This window comes from Stylophora pistillata, chromosome 8 (assembly GCF_964205215.1).
Source record: "Stylophora pistillata chromosome 8, jaStyPist1.2, whole genome shotgun sequence".
In the NCBI taxonomy this organism is placed as follows: domain Eukaryota; kingdom Metazoa; phylum Cnidaria; class Anthozoa; order Scleractinia; family Pocilloporidae; genus Stylophora; species Stylophora pistillata.
Window position 1 is genome coordinate 7105905 of NC_142526.1, and position 18843 is coordinate 7124747.

General features: G+C 40.6%; 2 protein-coding genes across 2 annotated transcripts; one reads left to right on the top strand and one right to left on the bottom strand.

Annotated features, from left to right (window-relative positions):
- Window positions 1-239: 239 nt before the first annotated feature.
- Window positions 240-9723, top strand: LOC148724736 (uncharacterized). Its single transcript, XM_088729659.1, has 3 exons — window positions 240-3275; window positions 4116-5609; window positions 6222-9723. The coding sequence occupies exons 1-3, from the start codon at window positions 256-258 to the stop codon at window positions 6277-6279; spliced, it is 4572 nt and encodes a 1523-aa protein (XP_088585785.1). The 5' UTR covers window positions 240-255; the 3' UTR covers window positions 6280-9723.
- Window positions 9724-14286: 4563 nt separating this feature from the next.
- Window positions 14287-16733, bottom strand: LOC148724737 (cleavage stimulation factor subunit 1-like). Its single transcript, XM_088729655.1, has 4 exons — window positions 16583-16733; window positions 16124-16204; window positions 14881-14961; window positions 14287-14577 (listed from the first exon to the last, which is right to left on the bottom strand). Exons 2-4 carry the CDS (start codon window positions 16188-16190, stop codon window positions 14471-14473), a joined length of 255 nt encoding a protein of 84 aa, XP_088585781.1. The 5' UTR covers window positions 16191-16204; window positions 16583-16733; the 3' UTR covers window positions 14287-14470.
- Between the last annotated feature and the right edge of the window lie 2110 nt (window positions 16734-18843).

An 18843-nucleotide genomic window follows, 5' to 3' on the forward strand; every position in this document is an offset into this window, starting at 1 on the left:
ACTTTGCATCGCGATTTGTCAAGAATCAGTGTTGTTTATGCACAATTTACTAGCTATGGAAAAACGAAGAGAGAAAAGTAATGTTGCACTCGCACTAACAAGCATTCGTGGAAAGTGAGCACTGTCTAAACTTTCGCAGAGAGATAGCTACCAAGAGTCATCATATAATTTAGTTATTTAAGTTTTCTGTATTTAAACCTGTTGATTTTTTTTCCATTTCAGGAAGGTATCTGGTCAAACAAAAAGGAGTACGTGATGACTAACACGAGTGAAATCCTACAGAAGATCAGGATAGGATTAGATGTTGCCACATATCTTCTAAACACTGATCGTGGTATACAAGCCGCTCATTTGTGTTATGAATGTTTAGTCTTACTCAACAATCTAGGCTTTGATATGAACGGACTGGATGTCTCTGAGGTAATATTCAATGCGTACTACGCAATCTCCGGTTACACAAACGCAGTACGATACACCAACAAACTTATCGCCATGTTCCACAATACCGGAAAATCAATCTTTGAACTGGGAGACAAATACAAAAGACAAAGTAGGCTTGCAGAAGCCAAGGAACTTTTTCAAGGCGCACTTGCCATCGCAAAATCAATTGGCGACGGAATTGGAGAATCAGTGACTTATGGAAGGCTAGGAGTCCTGTTTCAATCACTCGGTAAATATCAGAAGGCTAAAGAATATCACGAGAAAGCTCTTGCTATCGCAACAGAAATTGGCCATAGGGAAGGGGAAGGGGCATGTAATGGGAACCTTGGAACTGTGTTTCAATCACTCGGTGAATATCAGAAGGCTAAAGAATATTACGAGAAAGCTCTTGCTATCGCAACAGAAATTGGCCATAGGGAAGGAGAAGGGACATGGTATGGGAACCTTGGAACTGTGTTTCAATCACTCGGTGAATATCAGAAGGCTAAAGAATATCACGAGAAAGCTCTTGCTATCGCAACAGAAATTGGCGATAGGAAAGGAGAAGGGGCATGTAATGGGAACCTTGGAACTGTGTTTCGATCACTCGGTGAATATCAGAAGGCTAAAGAATATCACGAGAAAGCTCTTGCTATCGTAACAGAAATTGGCGATAGGGAAGGGGAAGGGGCATGTAATGGGAACCTTGGAACTGTGTTTCAATCACTCGGTGAATATCAGAAGGCTAAAGAATATTACGAGAAAGCTCTTGCTATCGCAACAGAAATTGGCGATAGGAAAGGAGAAGGGGCATGTAATGGGAACCTTGGAACTGTGTTTCGATCACTCGGTGAATATCAGAAGGCTAAAGAATATCACGAGAAAGCTCTTGCTATCGTAACAGAAATTGGCGATAGGGAAGGGGAAGGGGCATGTAATGGGAACCTTGGAACTGTGTTTCAATCACTCGGTGAATATCAGAAGGCTAAAGAATATTACGAGAACGCTCTTGCTATCGCAACAGAAATTGGCGATAGGGAAGGAGAAGGGAAACGGTATGGGAACCTTGGAACTGTGTTTGAATCACTCGGTGAATATCAGAAGGCTAAAGAATATCACGAGAAAGCTCTTGCTATCGCAACAGAAATTGGCGATAGGGAAGGAGAAGGGGCATGTAATGGGAACCTTGGAACTGTGTTTCGATCACTCGGTGAGTATCAGAAGGCTAAAGAATATCACGAGAAAGCTCTTGCTATCGCAACAGAAATTGGCGATAGGGAAGGAGAAGGGACACTGTATGGGAACCTTGGAACTGTGTTTCGATCACTCGGTGAATATCAGAAGGCTAAAGAATATCACGAGAAAGCTCTTGCTATCGCAACAGAAATTGGCGATAGGGAAAGAGAAGGGACACGGTATGGGAACCTTGGAACTGTGTTTCAATCCCTCGGTGAATATCAGAAGGCTAAAGAATATCACGAGAAAGCTCTTGCTATCGCAACAGAAATTGGCGATAGGGAAGGAGAAGGGACACTGTATGGGAACCTTGGAACTGTGTTTCGATCACTCGGTGAATATCAGAAGGCTAAAGAATATCACGAGAAAGCTCTTGCTATCGCAACAGAAATTGGCGATAGGGAAGGAGAAGGGATATGGTATGGGAACCTTGGAACTGTGTTTGAATCACTCGGTGAATATCAGAAGGCTAAAGAATATCACGAGAAAGCTCTTGCTATCGCAACAGAAATTGGCGATAGGGAAAGAGAAGGGACACGCTATGGGAACCTTGGAACTGTGTTTCAATCCCTCGGTGAATATCAGAAGGCTAAAGAATATCACGAGAAAGCTCTTGCTATCGCAACAGAAATTGGCGATAGGGAAGGAGAAGGGATATGGTATGGGAACCTTGGAACTGTGTTTGAATCACTCGGTGAATATCAGAAGGCTAAAGAATATCACGAGAAAGCTCTTGCTATCGCAACAGAAATTGGCGATAGGGAAAGAGAAGGGACACGCTATGGGAACCTTGGAACTGTGTTTCAATCCCTCGGTGAATATCAGAAGGCTAAAGAATATCACGAGAAAGCTCTTGCTATCGCAACAGAAATTGGCGACAGGAAAGGAGAAGGGACATGGTATGGGAACCTTGGAACTGTGTTTCATTCACTCGGTGAATATCAGACGGCTAAAGAATATCACGAGAAAGCTCTTGCTATCGCAACAGAAATTGGCGATAGGGAAGGAGAAGGGATATGGTATGGGAACCTTGGAACTGTGTTTCATTCACTCGGTGAATATCAGAAGGCTAAAGAATATCACGAGAAAGCTCTTGCTATCGCAACAGAAATTGGCGATAGGGAAGGAGAAGGGAGACGGTATGGGAACCTTGGAATTGTGTTTGAATCACTCGGTGAATATCAGAAGGCTAAAGAATATCACGAGAAAGCTCTTGCTATCGCAACAGAAATTGGCGATAGGGAAAGAGAAGGGACACGGTATGGGAACCTTGGAAATGTGTTTCAATCCCTCGGTGAATATCAGACGGCTAAAGAATATCACGAGAAAGCTCTTGCTATCGCAACAGAAATTGGCGACAGGAAAGGAGAAGGGACATGGTATGGGAACCTTGGAACTGTGTTTCAATCACTCGGTGAATATCAGAAGGCTAAAGAATATCACGAGAAAGCTCTTGCTATCGAAACAGAAATTGGCGACAGGAAAGGAGAAGGGACACGGTATGGGAACCTTGGAACTGTGTTTCAATCACTCGGTGAATATCAGAAGGCTAAAGAATATCACGAGAAAGCTCTTGCTATCGCAACTGAAATTGGCGATAGGGAAGGAGAAGGGACATGGTATGGGAACCTTGGAACTGTGTTTCAATCACTCGGTGAATATCAGAAGGCTAAAGAATATCACGAGAAAGCTCTTGCTATCGCAACAGAAATTGGCGATAGGAAAGTAGAAGGGACACTGTATGGGAACCTTGGAACTGTGTTTCGATCACTCGGTGAATATCAGACGGCTGAAGAATATCACGAGAAAGCTCTTGCTATCGCAACAGAAATTGGCGATAGGCAAGGAGAAGGGACATGGTATGGGAACCTTGGAACTGTGTTTGCATCACTCGGTGAATATCAGAAGGCTAAAGAATATCACGAGAAAGCTCTTGCTATCGCAACAGAAATTGGCGATAGGGAAGGAGAAGGGGCAAGAAATGGGAGCCTTGGAACTGTGTTTGCATCACTCGGTGAAAATCAGAAGGCTACAGAATATTACAAGAAAGCTCTTGCTATCGCAACAGAAATTGGCGGCAGGGAAGGAGAAGCGACAAATTATTTGAATCTTGGAGGTGTGTTTCAATCACTTCGTAAACATAAGGAGGCTAAGAAACATTTTGACAAAGCACTCGCCATCAGTATAGAAATTGGCGACAGAACGAAGGAAGCGTTGTGCTACAACAACCTGGCAGTTCTGTTAGAATCGTTTCATGACCACCAGAAAGCTAGAGAGTTACTCGAGAAAGGGCTTGCTATCACCATCAATACTGGCGGTAGACAAGAACAAAGTATAAGCTATGTAAACCTTGGGCAGGTGTCCCTATCGCTTGGCAATTACTACGAATCGGAAAAATACTTTGAGAAAGCGCACTTGATGAGCAGCAAAATAGGAAACAATATGACTGACTTTCACAGCCTTCTCGGAATCGCTCTGTTAAAGATATTGGAATCAAATCTTGAGGAGGCAATGGTGTATCTTCGTCAAAGCATTGCAATTTATGAAAAGTTGCGAAATTTTCTCAAAGAAAACGATGAATTTAAAACATGTCTCTTAGAAGAGCACGGTAGTTTCCCCTACGAGTTGCTCAGTCTCATGCTGTGTGCCTCCGGAAGTGTGCGAGACTCTCTTAAAGTGGAGGAGCTAAGACGCGCTAGAGGCCTCGCAGAATTAATGGCATATAAACTCTCAATTGAAAGCCACATCTCAGCTGATTCAACATCTCGGGCAAGAATCGAAAGCATTGTGAGTAAAGAGAGCAATTGCGCTGTTTTGTACATTTCATATCAGGAGCGGCATGTTCGTCTGTGGGTTTTAAAAGCAAATGGAGACATTGACTATCGAGTGAGCCCCGAAATGAAAATCGGCACACTTATGGCTGCAGACGTTTGTGATGTGGAGGAAATGTTTAAAAACAGTGCCTCCAGTTTCGGCATTTTACATAACCAGAATTGCGAGGATCGATCTTTTGGTGACGATATCGTCATATCTCCTCAAGAGGAGAGCCGAGCAACCTCGCAAGGAGACGAACTCAAACGCAACGAAATGATTCTTCAACTGTGTTATGACCAGCTTATCGCTCATGTCAGAGATTTACTCACAGAGCCTGAAGTCATCATTGTGCCTGAGAAGTGTTCATACCGAGTCCCTTTTGCTGCCTTGCGGGATGAGACAGTTGGAAGGTATTTTTCAGAAACCCACAGAATCCGCATCGTCCCTTCTCTGACGACTCTGGGGATCATTCAGGAATGTCCGAGGGACTATCACAGTCAGTCCGGTGCACTGGTAGTGGGTGATCCTTTGGCTGGTGAAGTGCTTTACAAAGGACGTACCCTGAAATTGATACCATTGTTGTGTGCACGAAAGGAAGCTGTAATGATTGGTCGACTCCTGGGTGTTCAGCCATTGTTAGGAGAGCACGCAACAAAGCAGGCGGTACTTCACGCACTTCATTCAGTGAGCCTGATACATCTTGCCGCCCATGGTAATGCAGAGAAAGGGGAGATTGCCCTGTCCCCCAATTGCACCACTAAAAGTATTCCACAAGAAGAAGACTACCTTTTGACAATGTCCGACATTTCAAAGGTGAAGCTGCGAGCTAAACTGGTCGTACTTAGCTGTTGTCACAGCGGGCGTGGAACGTTTAAACAAGAGGGAGTCATTGGAATAGCTCGGGCTTTCCTAGGATCTGGTGCGCGTTCAGTGTTGGTGGCATCGTGGGCCATAGAAGACAAAGCAACAGAGCTACTCATGAAAGTTTTCTACAAACACCTGGCTGCTGGAGAAAGTGCCAGTGAATCTCTTCACCAGGCCATCAAATGGTTGAGAGGCAACGGCTTCACCGAACCTGCCCAATGGGCTCCGTTTGTGCTGATGGGAGACAACGTGACATTGGACTTGAAAAAAATAAGGTAAGCTTGTTTTTGAGTAATTTTGTGTAATCGACATAACCAATTTGAGCTTGTGAAAATAAACAGGAGCCTGCCTTTTTCTTTAATTAGAAAAACGTCTGCAACTATGAGGTTTTATTTTATGAAGGCACATGTTGACGATTTTTTTAAACCTTCAACTCCTAGAAGTGATGAACATGTAACTTCTCCCTATAATATCCTTACATTATCCAGCAAACAAGTAATTACTTATCAGGTACAAGTTGTTCATGATCTAACACCAAATTGTCATCACAAATTTACAAGAAAAGGTGCAGCAACTAGATGGGAGAATTAAAAATCAGATCTTGGGAGTTAAATGGTTGACAAAAACAGGTTAAGATTCGGTGTAGTTTCTTAAGTGTGCAAGATGTTTACAATTGTGCCATTGGTGTAAAGATTGACAGGACAATGACCACAATCTGAGCGAAAATATAATAAATAAATAATGAATGAATTAATCGATAAATCAGTGAATACGGTGAGGAAGCTAACTTTTATGTCTATAACAAGTCTAATGACAACGACTGGGAGATTATGTAAACGTAAAAAAAAGCATTACACATCATTCTTAACTCAAAAGTTTTGTTTTAGGCAAAAAGAACTGACGAAGGACGAAAGTGACGGGGACAAGAAACAGAGTAGCGACTGATCCTTGACTCTCCCTCCCCTCCTGTTTACTGGAAGGAAAACTGGTATTTTTTTACACTAAAACTTTTTACTTTTCACTGCTCTTGTGGGTGCTTTTTTTTACACGACCCAGCTGTCCAGCACGCGATGTCATTCGCCCAAAAGTTGTATTATGTTTGCCGGGGAGGAACAAAAATGAACAGATAATTGAAAAATCAAAAAATAGAAAATGTTGAGTAAATTTTCCACGATGCGAAAATTATGGCACTGTTCTTTAAATTTGAGATTACAAAAAATCATTAGCCTTTTTCTTTTTTTAGGATATGATTCTAAATTTTACCCTCTAGCTGCCATAATTTTCTCTTTAAATTGATAAGGAGAACCAGCTCGGTAGTACGTAAGAAAAAAAAAAAAAGAAGTCACTCTTAGATTGATAGGTGTGTATTCTGAACTGCCATTAGATACATAATGTGTTGATACTTTTTTATGAAGAGTTCATATGTAAATCACTTCAAGGAGTGAACGAGCGAAGGACATAGGCGAAGATATCTAGGCCGGAATGTTCAAAGCTGGTTTAAGATAACCCAGGGTTAGCGTGATATTTGATTTCAGATCTGAAAGCTTTAAAAGAAAGTTCAGTTTAACTGTTTTTGTCTACAATTTGATGATCGGATGCTGTAAAAAGAATAGGGAAAATTATCACCGAAAGGTTCTTGAATGATGAAATAGGGAAACCTGCATTAAAATTTAACGCTGGGTTAGTGCTAATCGGCCTTCGAACAACTGGACCCTGTTAATTTCTGGAACCTAAACTGTAATATAATAATAACAATACTAATGGTTTTGGCGATAGAGTGCTTTTGAATTGAGTGTTGTAAAACTGGAAGAAAGGAATCACAACGGCCAATCAGAAGAAAGGAAAATACCTTTGAGAGAACTCAAATTAAAAGCCGACCAATCATCCCAAAATGCGGGAAAAAGCGGGCGACCAAGTCGTAATTGTTTTTAGTTTAGCGCCTGATTGGTTCAGAGATTGGCGAGAGTTTTATCGACCAATCACAAAGCCAATTAAGGCAAAAGCAGATCTGGAGCCAGCTAGGATTACTTTCGACACTCAACTGAACATTGCTCTATCACATTATCATTATCCTTAAAATTTATTTCTCGGCTTTGAGACTCGCTGGAAGAGAGTCCCAAGCTGATGTTCTTGTTGTCTATGTCTTTTCTTCTGACATAAGGTCTTACAACCAAAACGTTATTACTTTTTTTTGTTCTTGGAGTTTATTCTACTACAGTTGGTAATTATATCTAGACGATGGCTGTGATAGAAACCGGATTTCTAGGTTAAAAACACTCCGTCGAGGTGATTATTTTAGCTTCCAATCGTGCGACCTGAAGTAGGAATCAATTTTCTCGAACTTGCAAAAATGTTAGCCACACTTTGAAGGCATAAGTTCGTATATTGAACCTCAACTTAACAAGTTGTAATAATAGTTATGATAATAATGATAACAATCTTAAAAGCGATGGAGTGTCGTAAATCCAAAACCGAAGGAGTCACTAGAAAATACCATTAAGAGACTTCAAAGCAAAACCAACCAAACTGCTTAAACCGCTGGAAAACGCGGGCGACCAAATCATGAATGTGTTTTACTTTTGTATCGGATTGGTTAAGAGATTGGTGCGAGTTTTCTGAGCCAATCAGAAAGCGGAAGTAAAGCAAAACAAAGCAATTCCGGATTTACTTTCGATACTCCAATGAAAATTGCTGCGATAGTGATCATAAATGAAACAAATAAAAACGAAAAAAGGCAATAGATTTGATTTTAAGCCTCACAGATTAAACAGAGCCGAAATAGTTTATCCAATTAATGATCATGATGAAAAGTAAAGAACCCAGAAGGGCGAATCTCTAGAAGATTTTAGGAGAAATTGAGGTATCAAGTGTAGCTTGACGTTTCCATTCAAGATCGTTGAAAGGGACACGAATTCTAAGCCATTTCTTTCAATGCAATCGGTGGAGGAATTCTCTTAACTCTCTCACAGTACCAAAACCTCGCTCTGAAGTCATCACTGCACGAGACAAACGCTGCTCCTGTTGGGGAGTGGGTGCTACAGAGAATGTGGTTGTTGTGACCTATGTCTTTTCATCTGATATAAGGTCTTACAACCAAAAATTTAGTAGTATTTTTGTCTCTTGGAATTCATTTTACGGCAATTATTAATGATGTCTAAACAATACTGTGATGGAAACCGGATTTCTAAGTTATAAACACACTTCGTAGAGATGATTTTGACTTTTACTATGAATCTTGAACTATCAATCAGTTTTTATCAATTTTGTCAAAATGTTACCCACACTTTGAAAACATAGGTTTATTTCTTGAACCTCTACTTAGATAGTTGTAATATGAGTAATGATAATAGTAATAATAATAATATTATTGCAAAAGCAATGTCAAGAGTGTCATAAAACCAAAACCGAAGTGTTCGAACTGTAAAGAGACGAATCTTGGCCACGGATCGCAGATAAAGATATTGGTTTCTTACGTTTAGGCTAAGAGCAGCCTCCACTTTAGGCGAAGTCTGTTGCGCGAGTGAAAAAAGCTTTAGATCTCCCGCCGCGTGCTAACATTAAGTTTTTTTCGCTGAGTTTTTTTTTACTCGCACGACGGACTTTACTGAAAAGGAGGGACCACTGGTAGTCTACTCACTTTGAGAAATAGAGGTTTCCCAACCTTTTTTATATCATTTTCCTAATCAGTAGGAGCTCCTGTGATCAGATATTTCGTCAAGTTTTTTAGAAAATTTAAAGATGAGCTTAAACACGAAGGCGCGCTATAAAAGGAGCCTTAGGGCACACTGGACCATTTGTCAATCAACCGTCGTAATGTAGAACTCTTAGAGTCAAGTCAGCTTGAGCTACAGCTACTCCAAACCAGTGAACAGCGGGCGCATTCCTCAAAATTGTTTTATGTCTTCATCACAATACAAGAATTCTTCAGATTTGTCTTTCCTTTCTCCAATGGAAACTGTCTTTATTTGTGGCGGTAAATTTGAGACCGAATTAGGTGTTTCGCACGTTACCTCATGCCACCATGCGGTTCTGTCCTCGTGTACCGGTTCACAAGAGCCGATACAAAAGACCAAACAATACACAACAGCTAACCAACGACTCCTAAACAAAGAAAGAACAATGGTAATTCCCATGTGAACCGGTACACCAGGACAGAACCCCACCATGCTGGTGGAAGTAAACAATAGATATCTCATTAGCTCCTTTTGTTCGTCTACCAGCATTTAAATTTGACCCGCACACGTCAACAGTGAGTGACAAATGAGCCTAGGTCTTCCCAGGGAAGACTTCCTTATATAGCGCGCCTTCGTGTTTAAAGTATATTTTTTTCAATGTCTCCGGTTTCTGGATCTGAAAAATAACTTTGAAATAAATGTTTTGCCCTAACTACTTTGTTGTTCGTGTGCGGCCTGCATAAACTGGGATTGTTCAGGAATTTCCATTGTTTTTGCCTCGGCTTATGAAAGTGAAATTTCAACCGCCTCTCGGTTAGCTCAATGGATAGAGCGCTGAACTGTTGTGCGGGAGGTCGAGAGTTCGAGCCCCGGCCGGACCAGCACTCAATATCTTAAAATAATTGAGAAGAATATGCTGCCTTTCTATAATATCAAGAAACGGTTAGATATTCTAGTCTTCTCGGATAGGGAAGAATAAATGGAGGTCCCGTCTCCTGCAGGCTTAGGGGTAGGAGACGTTAATTTCCCACGCACGAGATTACTGTGTGATGGTTGTCCTCCCCTGGGGTGGGCTGGATGGGTTACTGAGCCCGCAGTGATTGGCGGAAAGCTGTTGCGGTGTCCCTACCTGTCGGAAAATCTTCTAAATAAATAAATAAATAAATTTCAAACCGCTCTCCCTCCTGTTCTTACCCTTTACACCTCTGTATTAACATCTATATTCTCCACACTGATCTCAGTACATTTCCTATGGTAACCACAAGGAGAATTTGTTTGACAATCAGGAGTTTCTTACAGTAGATTGGTGATCATTTCCATTATTCTCATAACCTTTACATTTGATTCAAGGGCAGGGGCGTAGCCAGGATTTTTCAAAGGGGGGGGGGATCACAGAGGCTACTTACCAGATTGTCATGTCAACCTCCACACCGTGCATGTTTTACTTAATGTTACAGTTTTGGGATGAGCAGTGAGAGTATACTGGGCAGGCCAAGATATTGTCATGGCATTTTCACCACCTGAATGTTGTAGGTTGTTTGCTTAAAAGAAGGCCTACCAAGGGGGGGGGGGGGCACACGGGCACCCCAGGACCTCCCCTGGCTACGCCCTTAAAGGGTGATATCGTAAGGAGAAAGAAACCTGTCAACTTTACGATCTAAAGGGTTAAAATAGGTTTTTTCACTCCTCTGCTACTTACCCGCCGTTTTAATTGAGCTTTGTTTAACTTCCTGAATGCCTGGAGCAATCTACACTAAGACAACATGAAATAATACCTCTCCACTATGGTGTGCCTGTTCAAATTTTGCGATGCACCGCATGGGTTATTGACTCCACCAAAGTTACAACGAATCGTGACACGTGTTATTATGTGTTGTAACAGCAAAACAGAAGACAAATTTCCGACATAATATTCATAATTATATGAACCATATGCCCCCCCTCCCCAGATAATCCTTAGGAAAACCATAACGAAAGCTGTCGTGAGCCCGTCCGAAAAAAGATCGTCCGACTCCAAACTCGCACGGCTCGTTTACATCTTCCGAGTTACAGAGAACAACGCAAGCCAGAAAGTGAAAGCGTTTTAAAGGTCAAAACCTTTTTGGTGAAACTCCAAATAGAAAAAAATTCAACAGGATACTCGTAATTCATTACCTCTATGTTCGAACAGTCTCGAGTTTTCATTTTCCTTACTATGAATTTCCTTTCATAGATTTCTACCTGTGTTTTTTGAAATTTTCTTTCACGCGAGATGATTAATGCATAAAAATTGCTGATACGGAATATTGCACCTACAACTGATGAACGAAGCCCTGCTAACCCTTTACACCCTCACATCATGATAGTATGCATATTCTCTAAACTGTTCTCCATACATTTCCTAACGAGCTGGCAAGGAGAATTTGGTCAACAATCAAGAGCTTTCAAACAACAACAAACATATGAAACATATGTATGAACTGCGGTTATGAAACGTATATGTGCACGATCCTTCGCAGTAAAGCACTATTTGAGCAATAGTGAAAATCAGACCTGAAATTGAGCTCAATTGGTAGAGCGCTGCACTAGTATCGCAGAGGTCAGTGGTTCGAATCCCGTACAGGCCTGAAATTTTTTTTCGGGTCTGATTTTCACTATTGCTCAAATAGTGCTTTACTGCGAAGGATCGTGCACATATACGAATCAAGAGCTTTGTTATCTATCATTTCCTTTATTCTCTGACCTTAATGTGTGATTCAGCTGTGAAATTGTGAGGAGAAATTAAATGCTAGTCCTTCTTAGTGGTTAAAGAGTCAATTTTGTAATTCCGAATAGCAAGGAGACAATAGGAGTACATGTAAATTGTCAGTTCTACAACATAAGGATCGTTATCAACCTCACGCGACCCCAGAAATCAAAATTTATTGTAAATAAAACAAATTTATTTTCTTCTTAAGTTGGAAGTTGGAAGCAGCATCAATCATTTTGTTGTGAGTAAGGTAGTGGTTTGTTTGTAAGAAATGAGGCATAATTTACCATCCAGGGAAGGGGGCGGGAAATTGTGGGGGGGGGGGGGGGTCCATGGTTTCGGGAAACAAGGGAAGAATGATAAAGGAGATAGCGTAGCTTTGTATTAATATATCCTGTAAAAGAACTACGTGCGTTTCAACGTTGGTGATTAACTTCTCTCTTCTGTCGGAGGTTTCTCCTTTAAGAAACAGAAATGAGGAAACAGAACGCAGAAGATGTTATAATATATTTTAGGGATTTGATTATTGTTATTACTGTTGTTATTATTTTATTGATCAGGGTCGTAATTTTTTCTGCAATCTGTTTTCCAGGAAATTTTTTTTCAGTTTCTTGATTCTAATTTCGTGTGTCATACATTCAGAATTAACACCGAATAAGACACAATTTATTAGTTTTTTAATTGAATTTTTTTTCACTCGTTTCTGAAAATAGAAATATTTTGGATCGAAACTTTGTGAAAAAAAAGTTGTATCATGTTTGCCAAGAAGGAACAAATACGAACAGACGATTGAAAAATTGAAAGCAGATAATCTTTGGTGAATTTTTCACGATGCGAAAATTACGGCACTGTTTTCTTTAAACTTGAGATTACAAAACATCTTTAACTTTGTTATTTTTCTGAGATATGATTCTCATTTCTACTTACCAGCTATCATAATTTTCTCTCTAAATTGATAAGGTGATTCAGTTCGATTTATATCAAGAAAGATTTGGAAATGCAAAGACAAGCAAAAACCAACGATAAAAACCGATGTTTCGGTGTCATCATGACGCCATTGTCAACGAGAAGAATTACAAAGTTTGCGGCAAGGTGTAACACTAAATTAGCATAAATATGTTAGGTGCTAATTATACTGATACTTTTGCGCGAGTTGAATCGCTTTGCACGTTCAATTCGATCTATGGAAGAACAAATCGCTTTAAGATTGATAGGTGTGTATTCTGAATTGCCATTAGCTAAATGTGTTGATAGTTTTGTAGAAAGAATTCACATGTAAATCACTTCAAGAAGTTAGCGGGCAAAGGGCGGAAGCGAAGACATCTTGGCCGGTTTGTCCAAAGCTGGGTTAAAATAACCCAGGGTTAGCGTGAAATTTGATTTCAGATCTGAAACCTTTCAAAGAAAGTTCAGTTTAACTACTTTTGTCTATAATTTGATCATCGGAAGCTCTTAAAAGAACAGGGAAAATTATCCCAAAGAGGTTCCCAAAGAGAAATAAGGAAACATGGATTAAAATTGAACCCTAGGTTCGTAGTAATCGGTCTTTGATCAACTGGACCCTGTTCATATTTGGAACCTAATATGTAATATAGTAAGAAAATAATAATGGTATGGGTGAGAGTGCTTTTGGATTGAGTGTCGTAAAACCGAAACAAAGGAATCCCAACGGCCAATCAGAAGAAAGGAGAATACCTTTGAGAGAACTCAAGCCAAAACCCAACCAATTATCCAAAAGTGCGGGAAGACGCGTGAGACCAAGTCGTAATTGTTTTCAGTTTAGCGTCTGATTGGTTGAGAGATTGGTGCGTGTTTTCTGGACCAATCACAAAGCGAGGTAAGGCAAAAACAGAGTCAGCCAGGATTACTTTCGGCACTCAATTGAACTTTGCTCTAGCACACTATCATTTTCCTTACAAGTTCATTCTCAGGTCTGTGATTGGCTCGAAGAGTCCCAAGTTGATGTTGTTGTGGTCTATGTCTTTTCTTCTGATATAAGGTCTTACAACCAAAATATTATTGAAATTTTTTGTTCTTGGAATTCATTATACTAAAGTTTTTAATAATATCTAAACAATAGCTGTGATGGAAAGCTGATATCTTCGTCAAGATGATTATTTTAGCTTTCAATTGTGCCACCTGAATTATGAATCAGTTTTCTCAATTTTGCCAAAACGTTACCTACACTTTGAAGACATAAGTTCATATACTGAACCGCAACTTAAATAGTTGTAATAATAGTAATAGTAACAATAAAGAGAACAATGTTAAAAGCAATTGAGAGAGTCGTAAAACCAAAACAAAAGTAGTCGCAAGAAAATAACTTTAAGAAACTTCAAAGCAAAACCGACCAAACCGCTAAAAGCGCGGGAAAACGCGGGCGACCAAATCGACGATATTTTTACTTTTGTATCTGATTGGTTGAGAGATTTGCGAGAGTTTCGGGGCCAATCACAGTGCAGAGTAAGGTAACAACAAAGCAATCGCGGATTCACTTTCTACACTCTATTAAAAATTGCTCTGATATTAATCATAAATAAAACAAACACGTTAAATGGCGCTAGATTTTATTTCAAAGTCTTACAGATTAAATAGAGCCGAACGAGAAGGGTGAATCTCTGAAAGATTTAAGCAGAAACTGAGCTTGACAGTAGATTTACATTTGCATTGAAGATCGGTTTAAGGAACACGAGTTCTAAGCTATTTCTTTCAATGCGATCGGTGGAGGAAATCCTTATACTCCCTCACAGAACCAAAACCTTGCTCTGAAGTCATCGCTGCACGAGACAAACGCTGCTCCTGTGGGGGAGTGGGTGATGCAGCGAATATGGTTGTTGTGACCTAAAGAAAGGACATGTATACCACAGGAATATTAGCGCATTCAGTCCCAGTCCCAGAGTTAAGTTTCACCCTCGTAATGATGATTCCACTTGGCTGGTCTTTTCAACGTCATGTGGGGCGCACGTGAAATGAGCGAGCTTTTTATGTGTACTAGTTTCATAACGTGGTCTTAATAAAAAACGAAATGGTTTTCCATGTTGCGGATGGTTATCATTAAATGTGTGACACATGAACAAAGACACGCAAAACGAGGCCTCTACTACCATACTTTTCACAGGAACAAAAAAACCATTTTATTTGTACCTGAACTGAGAGTTTTCTGCAACTCTGTCGACCTCGTGTCCCAGCATGCTATACTGTTATTCGATTCGTCTGCTGCAATCACTATTAAAATTAAGTAGGTTGAAAATTTAGCAAAACAAAATCGCAACGCTCTATCAAGACCTTCCTCTCCAAGGAGCCCTTCTTGAGTGAATCCCCTCTCAAATGAGCTCTCTCTCTCAGCCACACTAAATAGTCCCCACCTCTCATAAGCCCCCTCTCTTCGAGCCCCCCTCGCTTAAAAGCCTCCTGTCTGGGGAACTCCTCTCCTAATGGCCCCTTTTCTCATAAAGTTCCCTTTCTGATAAGCCCCCTATCTAATGAGCCCACACTCTGATATTCACCTTCCTATCATTCCCCCCCCCCCCACTCCAACAAGTCCTCTCTCTTGCCCCCCCCCAAAAAGCATCCCCTCACTAAGAAGCTCCCCCTTAATAATAAGTTCCCCTTTTCTTAAAAGCTTTCTCTCTCTAACAAGCTCCCCCTCTGTAATTATCTCCCCTCTTTTGTAGGTACCCCTCTCTGGCGATAAGACCCTCTGTCTTACAAGCTCCCCTCTCTCCTATAGACTCCCCCTCTCTAGTTATCTCCCCTTTGTAGTAAGTGCCCTCTCTAATAAGCCCTTTTCTCTCGTATCCCCTCTTATCTAATAAGCTCCTCTCTCTTTGTCTTGTTTGAATGTGTAACTGTCTAGGTTAGATATTAGTGACGTTTCTGTCAGATCGTATTTCAGAACCTCGTGCGTCTTTACTAGTAGTCTGTGTGTACCGTCTAAGTTTGCGTTCTTGAAGTTTATTGCGTTCGTTGCAAAGTCTTTGGATCTTGCGTATATAACTACTCAGGTGTACAGAGAGGACAATCGGTAAGAACGTGTTTCTACCTTTCTTAGCTTCATTTCGTCGGTTATTTCTAGTCTAGTTGTTTTGTCGTTTCCTGCGTTCGTGTTTTTATCACATCCAATAATTGTTCGGCTCTGTCCTTTAATGTCACTTAGACTAGATATTCTCGCTTGTATTTTAGTTTGACGGTTTTGAGCATTGGTACATTGTAATAATGATAATTCATTGGAAATCAACACGAAGTTCAAGGCTCTTAATCAGTGCTTCGAGGTCCTTATTTCTAATTCTGAACTTGCGGTTATCGCGCCTGGAGTCAGTTACAGAATGTTTCCAGTACTTATTATATAGATCCTAAAAAACAACAAACATTATCAAACTGGACTCACAAAAATCCTCGGTGTGGTTGAAAACAATCTGTGTCCTGTAGTTCGACATTGTGGCGCCCATGTACATGCTTAGAGCCTTTCCTAAAATAAAATTGAACGAATTAAAACAGTCTTTGTCGGTGTATAACTGACTGTTGATGCTGAAGTAAAGGCACATTCTGTACTCCTTGTAAAAGTTCACCATTGACACACTAACACTAGTATTTATATTCTCCACAGTATTTTCTCTATATTTCCTGTGGTAATGCCAAGGAGAACTTGTTTAACAATCAGGAGCTTTTTACAGTAAATTGGTGATCATTTCCATTATTCTCACAATCTTTACATTTGATTCAAGGACGATACTGTAAGGAGAAATTAGAAGCCAGTCCCTCTCAGGGGTTGAAAGATTATTAAGGTAGAATCACAATAAAAAACAAACTAAAAACAAGTAAAAGTTAATCGTTTCGAGTTTATTACCAGTAGAGAGTTCCCATAGATACACACGAGAATCTTTTCCACTTGAAACAATATACTGCAAGAGAGTAAAGAGTACTGACTTGTCAAATATTTGTTATTTTCAACATTAGCCTGTTCACGGCTTTCAGCAAGTGGAACGATACGAAATCCATGCAAAGTTGTGAACAGCGTGACAAAGGCAGCAGAGCGAAAACCGAGAGAGGCTTGGATCAAGTCATTCGTTACATGACCAGACCAAAGCCTCCATCGTTTTTCCACTCCTCTGCTACCAACGCGCCATTTTTTATTGCGCTTTGTTTAAATTCCTGAATGCCTGGAGCAGTCTACACAAACACGAGCTGAAATTATACCACTAGCTTTCAAGTAAGCATTTGTTACGTATGATGCACGATCCTCGTAGTAGAGAGCGGCTTTTATGCAATAGCGAAAAATCAGACCTGAAAAAATCAGGCCTGTACGGGATTCGAACCACTGACCTCTGCGATACTAGCGCAGCATTCTACCAATTGAGCTAACAAGCCAACTGGGAGCAGGCCGTTAAGTTGATTCGTAATAAACCCGTGATGAAAAATATATGAACTTCAAAATATATGAACTTCATATATTCATCGTATAAGCATTTGTTGTTAGAAAAAATATCTTAAGTGCAATTGAACGAAGTAAGAAACCATAATTTTTTTCTTCTTACCTTTCCGTTTTGAGAAAAACAAACTGAATATACCTGCAGCAGAAAACACCATCTTAGTAATTCGTACAAAGTCCTCTACACTACTAACGTCTCCATCCTGGTTTGCCTGTAAGTAACTGACAACTTCACTCTGGTGTGCCTGCACATAACTACCCTCTCCATCCTTCTGTACCTGCACATAACTACCCCCTCGACCCTGGTGTACCTGCACATAACTACACTTGCACCTTGACCTACCTATACATAACTACCCTCTCCACCCTGGTGTACCTCTACATAACTACTCCATGCACCTTGATGTACCTATACATAACTACCCTCTCCACCCTGGTGTACCTCTACATAACTACTCCGTGCACCTTGATGTACCTATAGATAACTACCCTCTCCACCCTAGTATGCCAGACATAACTAACCTCTTCACCCTTGTGTGTCAGTCTAAAACTAACCCCTCCACCCTGGTGTTTGTACAAAACCAACCCCTCCACCCTGGTGTGTTTGTACAAAATTTACCTCTCCACCTTAGTGTGTTTGTATATAGCTAACCTCTCCATCGCGATGTGTTTGGACAAAACTAACCTCTCCACCCTGGTGTGTTTGTACATAACTAACCTCTCAAATCTGGTGTGCCTCTACAAAACTAAAATCTCCACTTTGGTGTGCCTGTACATGACTAACCTCACCACTTTTGTGTGCCTGTACATAACTAACCTCTCCACCCTGGTGTGCCTGTTCAAATGTTGCAGTACATCGATTGCTGACTCCATCCCAGATCTACAGCAAATGAAGACATGTGTTATCGTGTGTCAAGTTATTGACAACAAAAATAAGGAAATATTTTCAACGTAATATTCATAATAATATGACCCACATGGTCCTCCCGCAGACAATCGTAAAGAAAGTCATAATGAAAGCTGACGTGTGTACGACAGGGTGCGAGCCAGTCCGGAAAAGGTGGACCGGCCCCACACTTGCGTGGCTCTTTTGCATCTTCCGAGTTACAAAGAATCACACAAGCCATTAAGTGACTACGTCTTAAAAGTCATGAACTGTTTTGGTAAAACTCAAAACAGAACAGTAATTCAACAGGATACTCGTAATTAATAAGCTTTGTGTTGGAAGAGTCGCGAGGTTTTCTTTTCCCTAACTTAGATTTCCTTTTACAAATTGCCATGAGTGTTTTAATTTCCTCTCTCTTTTTTTCCCCGGGACGGTTGTGGAGTTTCTTATGTTTTCCTTCGCGCGGGTAAATTGGCGCGCAGACGTCAAACTTACTCCCCTCGCGCATGCCCTGTGTTTGACTGACATGTTCTCTATAAAACACCTTAAACATTTTCAATAATTGCACATGCGCAAAGCTTTCACCACTGTGTTGGTACCACCTACCTTTATTGATCCATCCTTGCTACAAGATGCATAAAGATTAGCTGATGCGGAATATTGCACCTACAATTGATGAACGAAGCCCTGTTAACCCTTTACACCCTCACATCATGATCAGTCCGCATATTCTCTACACTGTTCTCCATACATTTCCTAACGAGCTGACAAGGACAATTTAGTCAACAATCAA

Coding starts and splice junctions, on each gene's coding strand:
- LOC148724736 (XM_088729659.1), top strand. CDS start 256: ATGACTAACACGAGTGAAATCCTACAGAAGATCAGGATAGGATTAGAT. Junction 3,276..4,115: donor AGGGAAGGAGAAGGGACATG/GTATGGGAACCT, acceptor TGACTTTCACAG/CCTTCTCGGAATCGCTCTGT. Junction 5,610..6,221: donor TTGGACTTGAAAAAAATAAG/GTAAGCTTGTTT, acceptor GTTTTGTTTTAG/GCAAAAAGAACTGACGAAGG.
- LOC148724737 (XM_088729655.1), bottom strand. CDS start 16,190: ATGTACATGGGCGCCACAATGTCGAACTACAGGACACAGATTGTTTTC. Junction 14,962..16,123: donor CAACCACACCGAGGATTTTT/GTGAGTCCAGTT, acceptor TAATTTTAATAG/TGATTGCAGCAGACGAATCG. Junction 14,578..14,880: donor GCAGAAAACTCTCAGTTCAG/GTACAAATAAAA, acceptor TCCTTTCTTTAG/GTCACAACAACCATATTCGC.